At 47.0% G+C, this 19,937-nt stretch overlaps 1 protein-coding gene across 1 annotated transcript; it reads right to left on the bottom strand.

Annotated features, from left to right (window-relative positions):
• Positions 1 to 106: 106 nt before the first annotated feature.
• Positions 107 to 18,795, bottom strand: sh2b1 (SH2B adaptor protein 1). The gene is given in 11 exon segments (XM_045716124.1): positions 107 to 1,565; positions 1,567 to 1,778; positions 3,961 to 4,135; positions 8,499 to 8,704; positions 8,824 to 8,970; positions 13,012 to 13,094; positions 13,297 to 13,388; positions 13,673 to 13,774; positions 15,142 to 17,297; positions 17,938 to 17,989; positions 18,473 to 18,795. Coding segments are annotated over 9 exon segments (2,817 nt in total). The 5' UTR covers positions 16,882 to 17,297; positions 17,938 to 17,989; positions 18,473 to 18,795; the 3' UTR covers positions 107 to 1,505.
• Between the last annotated feature and the right edge of the window lie 1,142 nt (positions 18,796 to 19,937).

The following is a 19,937-nucleotide window of genomic DNA, read 5'->3' as shown; positions in this document are numbered from 1 at the left end:
CCTAACCTTAAATTATGACCCAAAAACTAATTTTTGTTTTCATGACATTGCCATCTGACTTTGTGGCAACTAGTGACAACCCAAAACTGCAAGAATTACTGTAACATTCCTTTACATCCTTCCCCTTTATTCAGTAAGAAACAATAACAGTGAACCAAAGCAACAACACACGAGGCCAAAATGTTTCAGTATAATTATATTATATCATATTATCATTTAATTCAATGTAGTACCTGAAACTAACCACACAGGTTGGACAAAACCCTGCCCACCGTCAACACAAGGTCCCAGCAAAAGAGAGAGCGACAGAGACAGAAAGGCACAAATAGAGATCAACATTTGAAAAGGATTAACAGGGGGATGGGGGTAAGATGTGTAAAAGATGACAAGGCTCAGAGTAGAGGACAAACAGAAGAAGTGAAGGTATAAACAAAGAGAGGAAGGAGGGGGATACAAAGAGAAAGAAAGAGGCACTGAACTGAATGGCAGAAACACGGACATGGCCACACAACCCAGGCACAGGTTGAAGGAGTATGACAGAGGTGATAACAAAGAAAGGCACAAGTAGAAAAATGTTTTTTCCCCCCCTTATATTTTTCTTATTTTCTATTTCTGCACATTAAAATTAAATTTGGATGAGGTCCAGGAGGAGAGGACTGTATGAGTGTGAGGGAAAGACTGAGTATGAGGCTTAGGAATATAAAAAAACGCAAACAAATTTCAACTGAAATAACCGAATGGGGGCAGGAACAAGTGTTACGCATTACATGGAGTAAACAACATACAATAAAAGGCATTTTAAAAATAAAATTAATACTATTATTTCCGACCATCATCATTATTTCCTTTATCATTATTGTTAATCATATCATTATTATCAATAAAGTATTTTTTTTTATCTGAATGATAGATATAATCACTCTCTATCTCTGGCCACTTCTCTACCATTAAAGAAAACCAGAAAATGAGTGGAGAGAAAAACAGAGACGGAGAGAAAGAGTGAGGTTGAAAGAGTGACTGAGGTATATGTATCCTGCCTGCCGGTTCTAGCCTAGTCTCTTTGCCACCTTGTAAGTATATGGTTGTCCTCCATCTCTACCTCTGTGAAAGTGTACTGTTGGCCAGTAGAATGTCTGCAGGATATTGAGGTATGGTACTGCTGGGTTCAGAGGATATCTCTCACTACCTACATCCATAAATGGATTCAAAAGTCTACAGAAAGCGTACCAAGAGGTGTACCGACAAAAAAGCTTATCTCGCTAAACATTAGTGTACCTTTACTTAGTGTTGTAAGGTGCTCCCATCCTTCTCTCTTCTCTTTCACCCGTTTTCTCTTTCTCTCAATCTTGCTGAATCTCCCAGAATGCTTGTGTTTTAATAGTGTTAGTACATCCTTCTAACCCCTTCCCCTCACAGTCTCGTAATAAAATACAAATACTGGTTATGAATGGCTATGACTCCCACCTCCTCCACTCTCCCTTTCGCACAAACAACCCCCTCCCTCCTCAGAAGAAGGAGTACTGGTTGTCAATGGCTCTTGCCCTCCCTCCTTCCCGCTCTTCGCCCCTCCACCCCCTCCAGTTGGCGAAGAGGAGCTTCCCTCTCCTCCCAGTCCTCCGCTCCTTCACCTCCTCCTGCAGTTGCTGCAGTTCCTCCTCCACCTCCTCCCAGCTCGGTCTCGTTCCCTCGTTCCTGGGGTGGGGTTGGGGGTGGGGGCCGGCCGGGGGGCAGGGGTGGGGGAGGAGGCTGGGGGGGGCTACGGGGTCTGCTGGTCAAGTCTGTTGGGAGGAAAGAACAGCCCAGAGAGAAAAGCAGAGAAAGAAATAGTGGTAAAAGGTGTAAATAAAGGAGGGGCAGGTGGGGCGGGGGACAAGATAAAAAGGTGACATTTCCAGAGAGCGAGTGGTGAGAAGGGAGAAGAGGAGGAGGAAGAGGGGGAGAGACAGAGTGAGTGTCATGGCCGCGACGTCTGTGTGACAGGTCCATGTCATGGAATCAGTCGAGACACACACAAACACACTGTGCGCTCACATACACACCTTGTTCCCGTCTATTAAATACATTTCATGGAAAACACAAAACAACGCATAGTCTGAAAATGTTCTATGAAGATTCTACATGACCCTAAACTTTTTAGCAGATACAACATTCTATGGCAGTGGTGGTCTCTCAAGTCATTGCTCTAGGAGTGATCTGTGTTCTCAAAAATACTCTATGGTAGTCCAGTTCTAGATAAGGTTAGTACAGACTAACTTCACTGGAAGACTGAGCAGTACACTGAGGTGAATGGCCACTCTAGCTAGCTCTACACTCGCACTATGGTGCGTTCCATCACTTTCTCTCTCTCGCTCTCTCTTACATCTCTCTCTCTCGCCGGCCGTCTCTCTCGCTGGCTAGGTCTCGGTCCCTCTCGCTGGCTAGGTCTCGGTCCCTCTCGCTGGCTAGGTCCCTCTCTCGGTTTCTCTCTCTCTGTCTCTCGTGCTGCCTCTCTCTCGCCATCATTCTCTCTAGGTCTCTCGCTAGGTCACTGTTTCTCTCACTCTAGATCTCTCTCTCTCGCCGCCTTTCCCTCACTAGGTCTCCCAGTCTAGGTTTCTCCTCTCTCTAGGTCTCTCACGCTGCCTCTCTCCCTCTTTCTTGCAGTCCCTCGCTCTGGGCGTCTCTCTCGGTCCCGCTCTGGGTCCCTCTCTCGCTCTGGGTCCCTCTCTCGCTCTGGGTCTCTAGGTGTCTCTCGCTCTAGGTCATTCTCTCGGTTCCGCTCCCTCTCTGTCTGTCTCTCTCTCATGCTGCCTCTCTCTCACAGTCTTTCTCTCTAGGTCTCTCGCTAGATCGCCGTCTCTCTCACTCTAGATATCTCTGTCTCTTTCGCCGTCTTTTCCTCACTAAGTCTCTCCCATTCTAGGTTTCTCACGCTGCCTCTCTTTTTCTTGCCGTCCCTTGCTCTGGGTCCCTCACTCTGGGTCTCTCTCTCGTACCATTGCGCTCGCTCGAGGCCTGGGTCTGTCTCTAATGCTAGGTCTCGGTCTGTCCCTCTCGCTCGCCATCTTTCTCTGTAGGTCTCTCCCCCTCTACGTCTCTCTCTCGCCACCGCTCTCTCCCTCTTGCCGTCTCTCTCTCCAGGTCTCCCTCTTGCCGTCTGTCTCTCCCGCTACGTCTCCCTCGGTCTCTCGCGCTACATCTCCCTCTAACTCGGTGTCTCTCTCTCTGTGGAGTCTGGTCTCACTTACACACAGTCAGAGATGGGGGTTGATGGAGAGTCAGGGTGGCGCGTGGTGATGACATCACAGACTGTGGGCCGGCTGCCTGCCCTGTCCCGGCCTGCGAAGAATGACCCAACGAAAACACAATAAGAGACAGCCAATCAGAGCTCTGGAAGGCACGGGGGAGGGGGGTGGGGTGGGTGGGTGGAAAGAAGGGTGTAGAAGGAAAGGAGGTAGAGTGCTAGGGCCTAGGGACATAGAGAGTAATATGGACTAGGGGTTGATTTGGAATTGTGTGTGGTGGGGGGGGGCAGTTGTAAGAGGAAGGGGTGTATGGGTGGGAGCATCAGTGCAAATTGATGGGACCGAGCCATGCGGAGCCACTCCAGTGTGTGTGTGCGCATGTAAGCATGCATGCTGTAGTGGACATAGGATGAGGATGCAAAGCAGCCAGTCTTATGTTATAATGACATTGACAGAAACATCATGCAGTGGCCATGTTTTAGCACACACAAAATTACTTATGGCCTGTACACACACACGCACACACTCCTGATCTTCAATGGGATGATACACACGCACACTGTATTGATTCACTGACGTAATAGCATAGTGTAACCCAATCCTAATGCATAAAACACATACACCAGACATACAACGTATATACAACACCCAAGACTTGTATTTAGAGGCCAGTGTAAACCCAGTGTAGTTTCATCCTAGTGGAATATCCTGTGACCTTTCACCCCTGACCTGTTACCTGGCTGCCGGACGGCGGTGGCGCCCACAAAGCTGATGAGAGTGACGTCCGAGGCACCCCCAGACTCCAGGGGGATTGGGTGCACGCGGAAGTGCTCCAGCATGTCGAATATGGACTGGAACCACAGGTGCTGCACCCGGCACTGGCCGTCCTCGTTCAGAGACAGACGCAGGTGCTGCAGCGGACAGAGAGAAGGAGAGAGAAAGAGAGAGAGAGAGAAGGAGAAAGAAGGAGAAAGAGAGACAGAGAGAAGGAGAAAGAAGGGGAGAGAGAGAGAGAGAGAGAGAGAGAGAGAAGGAGAAAGAGAGAAGGAGAGAGAGAGAAAGAGAGAAGGAGAGAGAGAGAAGGAGAGAGAGAGAAAGAGAGAAGGAGAGAGGAGAGAGATAGAGAAGGAGTAGAAGGGAGGGAGACAAAAGAAGGGAGAAGAGAGGGGGACGCTACTTAGCAGGTATATCTCCTAACATGGTATAGTTGTTTCCCCTACCATTTCACATAAAAACACTGGTACTTTCAAACACACGTAAACATCAATAGTCTTACTCTCTCTTTCACACAAGGACAATATAGGAGGAAAGTGGAATAATATTGCACCATCTCCGATGCTCGTCGTATGCGGCAAGGCTTGCAGACGTTAACGGATTACAAAGGGAAACCCAGCCATGAGTTGCCCAGCGATGCAGAACTCAAAAACGAGCTAAATGCCTTTTATGCTCGCTTTGAGGAATATAACACTGTGCCTTGCGTGAAAGCCCCTGTTTTTCCAGATTACTGTGTGATCTCGCTCTCTGTAACCAAAACGTTTAAACAGGTTAACAATCACGAGGCCGATGGGCCAGACGTAATACCACGGCGCGTTCTCAAAGCATGCGCAGACCTCGTCCCAGTCTGTCATCCCAACATGTTTCAAGCTGACCACCATTTTCACTGTTCCAAAGAGCTCCAAAGTACCTGCCTAAATGACTATCACCCTGTAGCACCTGTAATTATGAAGTGCTTTGAAAGGCTGGTCGTGACACACAACAACACCACCATCCCAGACACCCTAAACCCACTCCAATTCGCATACCGCCCAAACAGATTCACAGATGACGCAATCTCAATTGCACTTTAAACTGCCCTCTTCCACCTGAACAAGAGGGGAAATAACTGTGAGAATGGGCTACATCTCAGCGGTCAACACCATTGTCCCATCCAAGCTCATCACCAAGCTAAAGACTCTGGGACTGACGTCTACCTCTGCAACTGGATCCTGGACTTCCAGACGGGCCGGCCCCAGGTGGTGCGGTTAGGCAACAACACCTCTGCCACGCTGACCCTCAACACAGGGGCCCCTCAGGGGTGTGTATTTGGGCCCCTCAGGGGTGTGTACTTGGGCCCCTCCTGTACTCCCTGTTCAACCACGACTGCATGGCCACGCACGACTAAAACACGAACAAGTTTGCTGATGACACAGCGGTGGTAGGCCTGATCACCGACAGCGATGAGTCAGCCTACAAGGAGGAGGTCAGAGACCTGGCAGGACAACAACCTCTCCCCCGACGTCAGTAAGACCATAGAGCTGATCGTGGACTATAGGAGAAAGAGAGGTGAGCACGCCCCCCATCCACAGGGGGTCGAGAGTTTCAAGTTCCTTGGTGCCATCGAGAGCATTTTGACTGGCTGCATCACCACTTGATATGGCAAATGAGCAAAGCGCTACAGAGGGTGGTGCGGACAGCCCAGTACATCACTGGAGCCAAGCTCCCTGCCATCCAGGACCTCTACATCAGGCGGTGTCCGAGGAAGGCCAGAGAAATTGCTAAAGACTCCAGCCACCAAAGTCAGACTGTTCACTCTGCTACCATCCAGCAAACAGTACCAGAGCATTGGCTCTCAGAGGAACAGGCTCAAAGACAGCTTCTTCCCCCAAGCCATAAGACCGCTAAATAGCCAGACTACTAAATAGTCAAATATTGGTAACCATACTAACTGCAATGCCTGTATCTTGCACTGACCCACGTGTGTATGTAAAGAAACGTCCTCACTGTCAACTGTGTTTATTTTCAGCAAACTTAACATGTGTGAATATTTGTATGAACATAAGATTCAACAGACATAAACTGAACAAGTTCCACAGACATGTGACTAACAGAAATGGAATAACGTGTCCCTGAACAAAGGGGGGGGGGGGTCAAAATAAAAAGTAACAGTCAATGCAGCGGGTGGCCACACCAGATACTAAGTACTGCAGTGCATCTCCTCCTCATGGACTGCACCAGATTTGCCAGTTCTTGCTGTGAGATGTTACCCCACTCTTCCACCAAGGCACCTGCAAGTTCCCAGACATTTCTGGCAGGAGCGGCCCTAGCCCTCACCCTCCGATCCAACAGGTCCCAGACGTGCTCAATGGGATTGCGCTCCGGGTTCTTCGCTGGCCATGGCAGAACACTGACATTCCTGTCTTGCAGGAAATCGCACACAGAACAAGCAGTATGGCTGGTGACATTGTCATGCTGGAGGGTCATGTCAGGATGAGCCTGCAGGAAGGGTACCACATGAGGGAGGAGGATGTCTTCCCTGTAACACACAGCATTGAGATTGCCTGCAATGACAACAGGCTCAGTCCGATGATGCTGTGACACACCGCCCCAGACCATGACGGACCCTCCACCTCCAAATCGATCCCGCTCCAGAATACAGGCCTCGGTGTAACGCTATTTCCTTCAACGATAAACGCGAATCCGACCATCACCCCTGTATGTAACCTCGCTACTTTTATAGCCTCGCTACTGTATATAGCCCGTCTTTCTATTGTTGTTTTATTTCTTTACCTACCTATTGTTCACCTAATACCGTTTTTGCACTATTGGTTAGAGCCCGTAAGTAAGCATTTCACTGTAAGGTCTACACCTGTTGTATTCAGCGCACGTGACTAATAAACTTTGATTTGGTGAGGCAAAATCGTGACTCGTACGTGAACAGCACTTTTTGCCAGTCCCGTCTGGTCCAGCAACGGTGGGTTTGTGCCCATAGGCGACGTTGTTGCCAGTGATGTCTGGTGAGGACCTGCCTTACAACAGGCCTACAAGCCCTCAGTCGAGCCTCTCTCAGCCTATTGCGAACAGTCTGAGCACTGATGGAGGGATTGTGGGTTCCTGGTGTAACTCGGGCAGTTGTTGTTGCCATCATGTACCTGTCCCACAGGTGTGATGTTTGGATGTACCGATCCAGTGCAGGTGTTGTTACAAGTGGTCTGCCACTGTGAGGACGACCAGCTGTCCGTCCTGTAGCGCTATCTTAGGCGTCTCACAGTACTGACATTGCAATTTATTGCCCTGGCCACAAATGCAGTCCTCATGCCTCCTTGCAGCATGCATAAGGCACATTCACGCAGAAGAGCAGGGACCCTGGGCATCTTTCTTTTGGTGTTTTCCAGAGTCAGTAGAAAAGCCTCTTTAGTGTCCTAAGTTTTCATAACTGTGACCTTAATTGCCTACCGTCTGTAAGCTGTTAGTGTCTTAACGACCGTTCTACAGGTGCATGTTCATTAATTGTTTATAGTTCATTGAACAAGCATGGGAAACAGTGTTTAAACACTTTACAATGAAGATCTGTGAAGTTATTTGGATTTTTACAAATTATCTTTGAAAGACAGGGTCCAGAAAAAGGAAGGTTTGTTTTTTTGCATGCATGCATGCATGTATGTATGTATGTATGTATGTATGTATGCATGTATGCATGTATGTATGTATGTATGCATGTATGTATGCATGTATGTATACACACACACAACCAAAACCCACAAACAGAACACCTACACGCAGACCAACAACACAAACACACACATAATTTGCTGCTGCTGCTCTGTTCTTTATTTAACTCTTATTACCTATCCTGATGCCTAGTCACTTTACCCTGCCTTCATGTATATATCTACCTCAAGCACCTCATACCTCTGCACGTTGATCTGGTACTGGTACTCCCTGTATGTAGTTCCACATTGATCTGGTACTGGTACTCCCTGTATGTAGCTCCACATTGATCTGGTACTGGTACTCCCTGTATGTAGCTCCACATTGATCTGGTACTGGTACTCCCTGTATGTAGCTCCACATTGATCTGGTACTGGTACTCCCTGTATGTAGCTCCACATTGATCTGGTACTGGTACTCCCTGTATGTAGCTCCACATTGATCTGGTACTGGTACTCCCTGTATGTAGCTCCACATTGATCTGGTACTGGTACTCCCTGTATGTAGCTCCACATTGAACTGGTACTGGTACTCCCTGTATGTAGCTCCACATTGATCTGGTACTGGTACTCCCTGTATGTAGCTCCACATTGAACTGGTACTGGTACTCCCTGTATGTAGCTCCATTCTTGTGTATTATATTGTATTCCTCTTGTTACTATTTCAATTTCAAAACTCTGCATTGTTGGGAAGGGCTCGTTAGCAAGCATTTCACAGTAAAGTCTACACCAGGTGTATTCGGCGCATGTGACAAATAAAATGTGATTTGATTTGACACAGACACTCTCCCTCCCCCATCTCTTGTACCTTGGCCTTGCCCTGGAAGTTGAAGGTGAGGACGTACTCCCCGCGGCGTGTCTCGCTCTGGCGCACAAGGAAGACGCCGTGGCTGGCCGTACCCCCTGCCAGCACCAGCTGGGCCGCCTTCAGGCGCGACAACGTCCCGTGGAACCACTGGCACTCGCTCAGAGGGTGCTCCACCGCCTCCGCCACGTCTGAGAACAGGAAGGATCCTGGGAGGTGAGGAGGGATTGATGAAAAGATTAGACCAAAAAAAAGGTATCACCAGACTTGCTCTGTACATTCTGGTGTATATGTGTGTTTGCTAATGCGTAAGTAACAGGCTTCACACCTGTGGCATCTGGTGTCTCCGCAAATGGTGTGCCCAGGCCGGCTCCACCCACGCGTCCGTCTGATTCATCCAGAGGGGCGCGGGGCGGTAACTCTGGGGGGAGAGGGTCCATCAGCGGGGAGGAGCTGCCCACACCTCCATAACACACTGCAACAGGACAGGAGCAAAAACATCAGTCTTAACTATTATTTAACCAGACTTCTTTTACTTTCAAACAGCAACGAAACGTTGGACTGGTGGTTAAAACAACTTTTTTCGTCTCGCTTTCTGTATCAGGTGTTAAGTGATCTAACTGTATATTTGTAAAGCTTCAAAAAATAGTGAAACAGGGAAATCGTCACACAACAATCCCAAATGGGCTCTTAGATCCTATCTTGTGCAGTCATATTTGAGAAGATTGGATAGGTAAGGAGTAGCTCCTGCTTACCTTATGCTACATGTCTGCTGTTTGTAGATTCTTACAGATTAAGTGTCTCGAGCAGTGGTCACCAACCTTTTCTGAGCCAAGTTCACTTTCAAAATGCAAGCCAAGATCTACAGCCCAAAACTGTTTCTAAACATATATTTTTTTTTTATGTAAGCCTATGCAACATTTACCAAATAAGAACAGTTCTGTAGAAATAAGGTTTATTGCAGTAGGCCTGTAATGGAGGCCACCCTAGCAGTAGAGGTTTCAGTGAGGAGGCAGATGCTTCGATACGGGGCCAACTCAGAATGAGGGTGTTTATTTACAGTGCTGAGTTGGAGCCGCCGGAAAACTGTTCACTATGTACAATCAAAAATAACATAACCATAACTGGACAGGAGCATAAACTGGATAATTAATCAAATAATAAGTTGAGCTCCAAAGAAGCCAAGCTTCAATCAATAGCTGAAAATATAGCGTTCAGCCAGCATGGCAACCAATGAAATGACAGGGTTTCATGTACAATTCCCATCAGGCCTCATCTTGGACTGTACACTTTTAGATTAATCACAAATCAATGGTAACTATTACCTTACATAAAGGCCTGAAAAGCACAATAAACATGCACTGAACAAAAATATAAAACACAACATGTAAAGTGTTGGTCCCATTTCTTGAGCTTAAATAAAAGATCCCAGAAATGTTCCCGATGCACAAAAAGCTTATTTCTCGAAATGTTGTGCACAATTAGTACCCCGTTAGTGAGCATTTCTCCTTTGCCAAGATAATCCATCCACTTGATAGGTGTGGCATATCAAGAAGCTGATTAAACAGCATCATCATTACACAGGTGAACCTTGTGCTGGGGACAATAAAAGCCCACCCTAAAATGTGCAGTTCTGTCACACAATGCCACAGATGTCTCAAGTTGAGGGAGCGTGCAATTGGCTTGCTGACCGCAGGAATGTCCACCAGAACTGTTGCCAGAGAATTTAATGTTCATTTCTCTACCATAAGCCGCCTCCAACACCTCCATATCCGGCTTCTTCACCTGCGGGATCATCTGAAACCAGCCACCCGAACAACTGAGGGTTAGTACAACCAAAGAATTTCAACACAAACTGTCAGAACCCGTCTAAGGGAAGCTCATCTGCGTGCTCGTTGTCCTCACCAGGGTCTTGACCCGACTGCAGTTCAGTGTCCTAACCGACTTCAGTGGGCAAATGCTCACCTTCGATGGCCACTGGAGAAGTGTGCTCTTCACGGATGAATCCCAGTTTCAATTGTACCGGGCAGATGGCAAACAGCGTGTATGGCGTCGTGTGGCCGAGCAGTTTGCTGAATGGCGAGTGTCCCATGGAAATTGAAGGTGATGAGAGTGAGGATGAATTAACTGTGGTGGCAGGTGCATTGCTGACTGCTGAGAAAGTTGAATAGAGAGAGAAGTGAGGAAGGTCGGCGTGAAGTTCATCCGAGATGGAGCCTTGGCGAGAGTGAGGATGAAATACATGCGGTGAGGACTGCCGAATTCAGGCCTTGTCCTGAGGATGATTCTGGCCCAGTGGGAGTGAGATTTGTAGAGCAAATGGATCCTTGTATTTTGGCTGATCCATATGTGGTGTGTGGTGTCAGGTTGGGGACTGTTGAGTTGGTGAAGTTAACTCGGAGTGGACTCGTGATGATTTATTGTGTTTCATCCACCCAGAGGGAGTGGGTGCTCCGGATTACGCGATTAGGGACAATAATTATGACTTGCTTTGCAGAGCAGGGTGCCGTTGAAAGGAGTGATAACGGGGGTGGCATTAAGTGTTGAGGAGGAGCAGTTGAACTTGAAGATTCCGGTGTCTAACACCCGCCGTTTGGTGAGTTGTAGATTTGGTGGAGAGTGTGGGGAAACGGAGAAGACATCGTCTGTCAAGCTGAGTTTTGATGCAGAGCCTTTGCCAGATAAGGTCATGGTAGGAAGTGTCAATTACCCAGTGAGAGCTTTTGTTTCGAAAACAAAAGAGTGTTTTAGGTGTCAAGTTTATGGGCATGTTGCAGCAGTGTGTCGGAGGGAGATGCCTTGATGTGAGAAAGGAGGGCATGAGACGAAGGAATATGTGGTATCGGCGGAGAAAGTAATACATGTTAGTTGTGGGGGTTCGCAGGGAACTGGAGTTTGGAGAAAGGGACATTGAGGTAGCCAGGGTTAGAGTAGTACAGAAAGTGTCATATGCCAAAGCAGTGAAGAGAGTGGTAGAGGAAGATGGGGACCGGGTGAGGGATCCTGAGAGATGGGAAGAAAATGTGCTTCAGTACGGCGGACTTTTTAGCATTTATAGCCTTGGTTGTTAATTGTACTACAGAAAATTGAGGTGGCAGAGAAGTACTTTTACTGCAGAACAGTTGCGGGGGGTGTTGAGTGGTAGTGTTCTGTCTTCTCAGACCGTTGGTCTGAAGTAGGACTTGATAGGGTTAAACAGTGGAATGGGGTGGTGGGTTTTGTAGAGAGGGCTAATAGTTGGCTGGGCAATTTCCCTTTGTCTCAATTTTATATATTACCATATCAAATAATTTAATGTAGGTAGACCGTGAATGGCCTTACACCAGTACAGTAGATGGTGGTGTATGCACCTAAAAGTTGGATGCAATCTCCCAACAAAATCCCAAAGAAGAAGAAGCTCCGTTTGACCCACCTCCCATCTCAGCAGGAGCATGACAGAGGAACAAACAATTCACAGGTAGGCTACGTTTTAAAAGCAATTATTTTACTTCACATAGTGATTTCAGAACTCTGTGCACTTGAATTGTAACACTGATAAGAAAAGGCCTGATAAGAAACATTAAATGCAGTGCAACAAACAAATAGCTGCTGCCAAAACCAAATGAATTGCCGGCGAACTCACAACCTGCGTTTCGCTCTACAGGCTACATCGACAGCACCAAAAGGACAAGGCATCATACACATTATATTCAATAAAGGAATGTGCATTTCATAAACCCACAAACCGTTTCCATGTCTGGTTGTATCTGCATCTGATGGTCAGTCTCAGCGGATGAAGGGAGAGAGTGAGCAGCAGAGGGTCTGCCTCTCACTCACGGTCCCTGATCTCTCCTTTTTCCGGTGAGACTGACCAGAGAGAGGGGAGACAGTCTGATGACCAAACTCGAGTCACACCGCATTATTTCTGTCTCATGCACAAATTCATGTTGTTCCTATGACCAGAGAAAGTGAATTATTAGTCGACATTAAAATAGACAAGACGAGCCGTTAATAATAAAAACGCAGGCCCATCGATACACTTGGCTACTCATTCACTGCAGCTGCAGTGCTGGTTGTAACGCGAGTGTAAGTAGGGAGAAGCGCGTTTTTTATGTTTTGAAAAGTGTTGAATTGTAAAAGCAGCAGCTATTTGCTGTATTCTTTGACAGTCTCTCTGGTCAGGGTTTTAAAAGTTATTCAAATCTCATTTAGGCTAGTATCAGACTTTGCTGTGGGGTAGTGGAAGCTACTGGCGCGATGATTTGAGCTATCCGATTGGCCAGCGCAGTAGGCGCACTTGATTTAGCTCTAGAGTTTGTTCCTTCAGACAAATTAAATGGTTCAAAATGGGAACACTTTGCCTACCCGGCGCACAGGGCTGCCGAATCAAGTGTATCTACCACCAACGGTTCGGCGATCGACTAGGAATGCCTAGTTGACTAGGACCGCGATTGACTGGTTGGTATATACTGGTCTAAGAGTAGTAGCTTGGGGAGGTGTGTAGGGGTCGATTTGGGATTTGGCATGCCCCACTCACCTTGAGAGAGGCGGTCACTGAATTCTGGCATTCCACTGATGTCCATGGGTCCCCCACACACAGCTTCTATGTCCTCCTGTTCACTGTAGAGTCAAGATACACAAAGCTTGTTCTACAGTAGCTGGGGCGTCGCTTCTACTTCCGTTGACCTCATCAATAGTTGACAGTCAGTGAATACAAGCATATATATGGTCCCTCTTAACTCTCCCTCACTGCCCCCCCCCCAATCACTGACTTGAAAGAAAACATGTGTTACATGTATTACTTAACACACAATTTGCTTACCTGATACATATACCGTTCCTGATGTCACTCAACCAGGCTCTCATCTGCACAGCGTCTCGCGTCTCAATCACATACTGCACCTGTCCCTCCAACTGACAGAGAGAAAGATAGGGTTAGCGAGAGAGTGAGAGAGAGGGGCGAGAGAAAGAGGGGGGTGAAAGAGGGGCGAGAGACATTGGGGGCGAGAGGGGTGAGAGAGGAAGGGGTGAGAGGGGGGGGCGACAGAGGGGGTGAGAGAGAGGGGGTGAGTGAGCGAGCAAGAGAAATACAAGTCAGTCTACAGATGCAAGCAGAACAGGAGCTGACTATCTGAACATAATGAACTGAGAGAGAACAAGAAAGGGGAAATGAAAGGATGGACAGAGCAGAGCATCACCTGCAGGAGGAAGGTGTTCTCCTTGTCAGGCACCTCCAGGGCTGTGGTGCTCCTCACATCCACAATAGAGCAGCATGGGACAGTCAGCCTGGGCTTGGAGGACTGAGACAGGGGGACAGAGAAGAACATTGAATAAGACACATCTGTGCACTCAGAGAAATTGTGAATATTCCATAATGTGAAAATTGCACAATGCCTGCCAATGACATTCATCTCCAAGCATTCCAAAGGAGCATGTTGACAGGTTGTCATGCCTCAGTGTTACATCAAAGATACACAATCTACTCTGATGGCCCCCACCCACTGGGGAGCCAGGCCCAGCCAATCAGAATTAGTTTTCCCTACAAAAGGGCTTTATTATAGACAGATACACAACTCAGCACCCTCCCCCCTAGATGTGGAGGTCCTGAGGTGGTCTGCGGTTGTGAGGTATGTTGGACGTACTGCCAAATTCCCTAAAACAACGTTCTCTAGCAACAGCTCTGGTGGACATTCCTGCAGTCAGCAAGCCAATTGCCTGCACCCTCAAAGCTTGAGACATCTGTGGCATCGTGTTGTGGCAAAACTGCACATTTTAAAGTGGCCTTTTATTGTCCCCAGCACAAGGTGCACCTGTGTAATGATCATGCTATTTAATCAGCTTCTTGATATGCCACACCTGTCAGGTTGATGGATTATCTTGGCAAAGGAGAAATGCTCACTAAATGGGACGTAAACAAATTTGTGTACAAAATTTGAGAGAAATAATTGTTTTGTGCGTATGGAACATTTCTGGTATCTTATGTACATGTTAAGTTTATATTTTTGTTTAGCATATTGTTCTTAGGTTTTGCCACAAATTATATTGAAAAAGTGTTTTAATGACTCAATTACTAATCTACTCCCTTCCCTGAAAATCCCACCCCAATGATTCCTTAACAGGTCTGAAAACCCTACCAACCCCGTGACTCTCACAAATGTCCAGCTCCTTCCGACAATCCCACCCACAGTGATCGATTGACAGGCTAAACTGTTAATGTGGCCAGGATAACAAATGATAATGAGGAAAATAAATAGAAAATGGGAGGAATAACATAGTTTTACCCAATAAAAGATTTGAATTAAAATGTTGTACTTTGTAGGTTAAGAATAAGCATTGTTAAATTGCACATTTAGTTTATATATTTTTGTCACAAATAATGCGATCAGTATAATGTAGTACAATTACAAATGTGAACTTTATCTTCCAATTTTATTTCTCAATATGGCAGTGTTATCTGGTAGGAAATTAAACAAAAACTGACAACTTAAATGCAAACTGGAGTATTGCGTTTAAATTTCATCATTGATTATGTTCACATAAAAATACAATTGCAAACGTTTTATTAATGTATCATTATAAAATATGATTTTTTGGGGGCAACTATGTACTCCAAACATTAAGAACACCTTCCTAATATTGAGTTGCAACGAACAGGTCTCTCACTCACTTTAGGCGGGATGAAGAACTCCAGATAGTACTCCTCGCCCCGCTCCCCCTCCTTGTCCCTCTCCCTCAGGACCAGTCTGCACTTGTGCCACCGACCACCCCTCCAGCCCACAGTGCCCCCGGGGACGAGAGGCTGCACTGCGGCTGTCTGAGCGGCGTTAGCGGTGGACGTAGTGTTGTTTAAGCCAGTGCCAGCGTTGTTGTGTTCTTGTGTGCCGTGGTGCAGCAGGCCGAAGGAAAAGCCAGGGAAACCACTGTGGCTCCCGGCAAACTCATCTGGCATGGAGGAGCTGACGCTGACTCCTCCCTCCCTCACCAGCCGGCCCATCTTCCTCGGGGTGGCGCTGCTGCTGCTGCTGGGGGGCAGGCCGGAAGAAGGTGACACCACGGCCGAAGCGGGTGCCGAGGAGAGAACGGGGGGCGGGGAGCGAGACAGACGCAGCTTCTCCAGCCGGTGGCTCCACTTCTCCTTCTCTCCCCCCTCGCCATTGCTCCGCCGGCGGTCCCGTGCCTCCGATAGCGAGAGGGAGGTGGCACTGCTGGAGGAAGACGGGGGCAGGGAGGAGGAGGAGGAGTGGGGGAGGGAGAGGGGCAGGGAGAGGGAGACAGGCATGGAGGAGGTGGGTGTAGGGGGCTGAGTGCCAGAGTTCCTCTTGGAGGAAGAGCCGGTGGCAGCGTCCTGGACCCCCATTGTGTAGCTGTAGCTGGAGGGCATCTGGGAGGAGCTCTGGGGGGAGTCGCTGGACGAGCTGCGCCAGTGCAGGATGCCCCGGACACTGCCCCGCACGCTGCGCCCAACACTCCGCAGAGAGAAGCGCTTCTTCAGTTTGGTTTTGGACTGGCTTCCTGCCGAGGCCGGGGTGCCATTACCCTTGAAGCGAGGAGGAGTTGTGTCGGAGCAAGGGGAGGCAGGCGTTTGGGGCATATGGGAGGGGTCTTCATCGTCCAAGCAAACTTCCAGCTCCGCCTCCCCCTCATCTGGCTCCACCTCCTCCTCCATGACCGTTACGCCCGCCCAGCTGTCCTCTTCCTCGGCTGTCGTTTCTCTAACTGGGGCACCCCTCTCTTCCCGCCTGCCGTTGTTTCCTCCTCCCACTGAGGAGGAGCAGGAGGAGGAGGAGGATGGGGGGAGGACCGTTGTGACAGCATAGGAGTCTTGAAATTGGTCCCCACTTCTGGTTTCCAACACCAGTCGTGTGGAGGCAGGCTTGGGCAGGGCTCTCACCGGGTTGGCTGGGGCACAGGGGTGGTAGGAGGCTCCCTCGGTGACGGGAGGGGGAGAGACCGCCTCCTCTTCCAGGGAGGTGGCGTCTGATTGGGGGGCCCAGCTCCCCGCCTCCATCCCAGGGGCTGTACCCGGCGCCCCTGCCACTCCCTCCAGTTCGCTCTGGAAATGTCGGACAAAGCGGTCAGTGAAGCGGCGACAGAAGGTGGCAGCAGAGTCGGGGGAGTAGTGAGGGTTCTCCAGGAGGAACGCCCGGAAGTGGCGGGCAAAGTCCCCGGCCGCCATGCGGGCATGCAGCTCACAGAACTCCGTCCAGCTCAGGCAGGGGGAGGGCGTGGGGGTGTCCGACAGCGAGGATGGGTGAGGCTGGGCCAAGGGAGGAGGCAGGGGGGGTGGCCGAGGGAACATGGGCAACAGGGATGGGGATGGAGGGGACGGAGAGGGGGAGGGTGAAAGGGGCAGCGGGGAGGAGTTGGCTGCCCGCGGGCTAGGTGGGGTTAAAAGAGAGCCGTTCATTCTACCAGGAGGGCGTGGGGGGAAGCTGATTGGCCAACTAGCTGGCTGCTATTTGGTTTATCACTTAAGGTTAATTAATGAAACCTGCACAGCTCATCAGGGCTAATTTACAAACAGGTGGGAATTCAAGTACCGTACTATGCCAGGCATAGAGTAGATTCACCCCCATTTAAAACCTTCAGCTAAAAGACTACTGTAACACACTGATGAGCACAGACTGAGAAGAGGTAGAAATATAGGGGGTCTGTCTCTGTGCAACATGCTTTCATACATTTAAAAATATCTATGATAAAAGACAGGGTAAAATCGGTGTCAGGGAGGAGGTATAAGACAAAGAGGTGAGGTAAATAGGTGAGGTTCACAAGTGGCCACCCTGCTTACGGTCCACCACACATCCACAAGAATACAACTGCAGCCTGTGAAAACAATACAAGCACAATCAATGGCGATACATCACATTACCTGTTACATATATTCTCCAGAGCCATAACCAACTCTAATATGATCTACAATATCTAATCAACTGTAACTAATACAAATACCCCTAACACCGGTTGCCACCTGCAGTTGTTGTCTGTTGGACTAGTGGTCACAATAGTTGTCAACTATTGACTTAAATTGAGTCAATGCTTTACATCCACAAAAACAAATTGATAAGCAACCCGTTTTACTGACAACCCATTCAATTAGTTAGCTAGATATCTTCACATAACGGTACTTAGGTAGCTACATGTGGTGAAGATCCAAACGGTTGCTTGTGAGACACCAACTGATTTGTCAGTGTTCAGATAACTAGTGGCTTAATCACTTTCACACACTGTAGCAAAGCCAAATATACTGTGGCATAGCTAACTAACTACCTTACTGGCAACAAAATAAATAAAATACCTTATTGGCTAGATTATTGAAGCTAAACAACTGACTGCGTATGAAACCAGTTAGCTAGCTAACAACATTACCTAGCTAGGTTGCAAACTGGCGCTGGATGTAAACAATCCAGAGAGCCTGGTTAGTATTGACGTTACTGGCTAACGAAGTTAGCTTGAATTCACAAACCATTGTCGGCCTAGTCAGATACTCGAGGCCAGTGCTTGATGGCTAAAATAACCTAAAGGAGAGGAGGAGAGACAGTTAACTAGATAGCTGATATTACAGAGTAATGATAGTGCATGGACATGGCAAAATGACACACAGTGAGGTCATGTTAGCTTAACTAACGTTAACTAGCAACAAGAGCCAGCACATCGCGTGATAAACAATCTAGTTAGCGTAAGCGTTACTGAGCTAGCTAGTTAACGGTCGCTAACTAGCGACCCATCACAGCTAGCTAGTAACGCCATCCATCTTAACAGAACCATGTTAGCTAGTTAAATAAAAAGCACCAGCTTGAAGCAGTTAGCTAAGTAGCTAACTAGCCAATATTCAACAATGTAGCTAAAATGTAAGCCTAGCTTGCTGTTTTAATTAAATAACAGCGGTTTAGTAAGCTAATAGTAGCGAGCTATCGTTTGATATAGTAGCTACCTAGACTATGGCTATTATCGTTGAATAAGGGGTGCTAGCTAATTGAAGTAATGTTATGTTTACCCACTTGTACACGCTTGTCTTCAAAATAGTGTCCACTTACAGTTAGCTAGCCTCCCATACGTGCTACAGACAACAGGCGAATCGCTAGCTAGCTACCTAGATATTATTATTAGCTAGCAAGCTATTAATAAAACAACTAATTTAGTAATCTTGCGTTGGCTTACATTAGAATTGTAATTTATACGCTCCAGCGCTTTATACAATTCGTTCATATATCCGCGAAATAAATATAATTTTATAATAGTTGTTACTAACATGAATATTTCTGTGCTCCCTATCTCTCGCGATATAGTGGGAGAGAGACGATGGGAAGGGAAAGTAGACTAGCGAGGAGGGTGGCAGCAGGAGGAGTTGCAGGGACTACGTTTGCATTGAGTACTTGGATGGTGGGAAAATGGAGGGGCACTAAAAACATTTTGAAAAACAATCACCACCGTCTGTGAATTGTGTGAGGCGTAAATTAACATTTGTCTCATACTGAACTACTAGACTATCTTTAAAAAAATGCATGAATGTTTACAAAAAGCCTATATAATAGCATATCATTTAAAATGTTTTTGTAATTAAAATATATCCTTATGGAGATAATTGATTTCAAACTAGCTGAATAGATCCGTGATTACTGTAGGCTATAGTATGCCTATATGCAGCCTTTCTGTATCAGTGGCCACATGAGCACATAGACCTACTGCTGTGTTGGTGTTGTCTCTATAGCTGCTTTCAGTATTGTGTTGTTTATACACAGCGTGTACTTACTGTCAATTCAGGTTCCACCTTTCTCTTCATCTTCTATGGCATTTCTCTTTCATTTCACCAGCATGTGTTTAAAGGTCCAATGCAGATTTTATTTTTTTTATCTTAGTATTTATCCTTTCCAGGTAACAATTATGTTCCTTACTGTGATTGTTTTCAAATAAAGTTTTCTAAAATAGACAAATGGACTACAAAAGAATAGAATAGCATTGAATAGACTAAAATAGAATTGAGAAGGATTAGCCGGTGTGTTCATAATTCGTCTTTCATTAAAAAAAAATTATACTGGAAATCTTAAATACAAAAAAATATATATTCCCTGGAATCTGTCGAGAAGTAAGGAGGAACCTAACTAGTGGTTGTTTGTAAAAAATAAAATAATACTTTCAATGCCATTTGTACTGTACGTTCTCTTTCTATCGCCCTCTCTCTGTGTCACACACACACTCACTCAATTATCTTCCAATAAATATACAGTTGAAGTCGGAAGTTTACATACACTTAGGTTGGAGTCATTAAGGCTAGTTTTACAACCACTCCACAAATGTCTTGTTAACAAACTATAGTTTTGGCAAGTCGGTTAGGACATCTAGTTTGTGCATGAAAATAAGCCTTTAAAATACAAATACTTAAATACGCATGTATTACTGAACTCAGGTTTGGTTGTTATTCAAGTATATTTAGGCTAACACCTCTGTCGGTGGAGATTGACACTA

This window comes from Salmo salar, chromosome ssa03 (genome assembly GCF_905237065.1).
Source record: "Salmo salar chromosome ssa03, Ssal_v3.1, whole genome shotgun sequence".
In the NCBI taxonomy this organism is placed as follows: domain Eukaryota; kingdom Metazoa; phylum Chordata; class Actinopteri; order Salmoniformes; family Salmonidae; genus Salmo; species Salmo salar.
The sequence above is the reverse complement of the archived record's forward strand: the minus strand, read 5'-3'. Positions and strand labels throughout refer to the sequence as shown.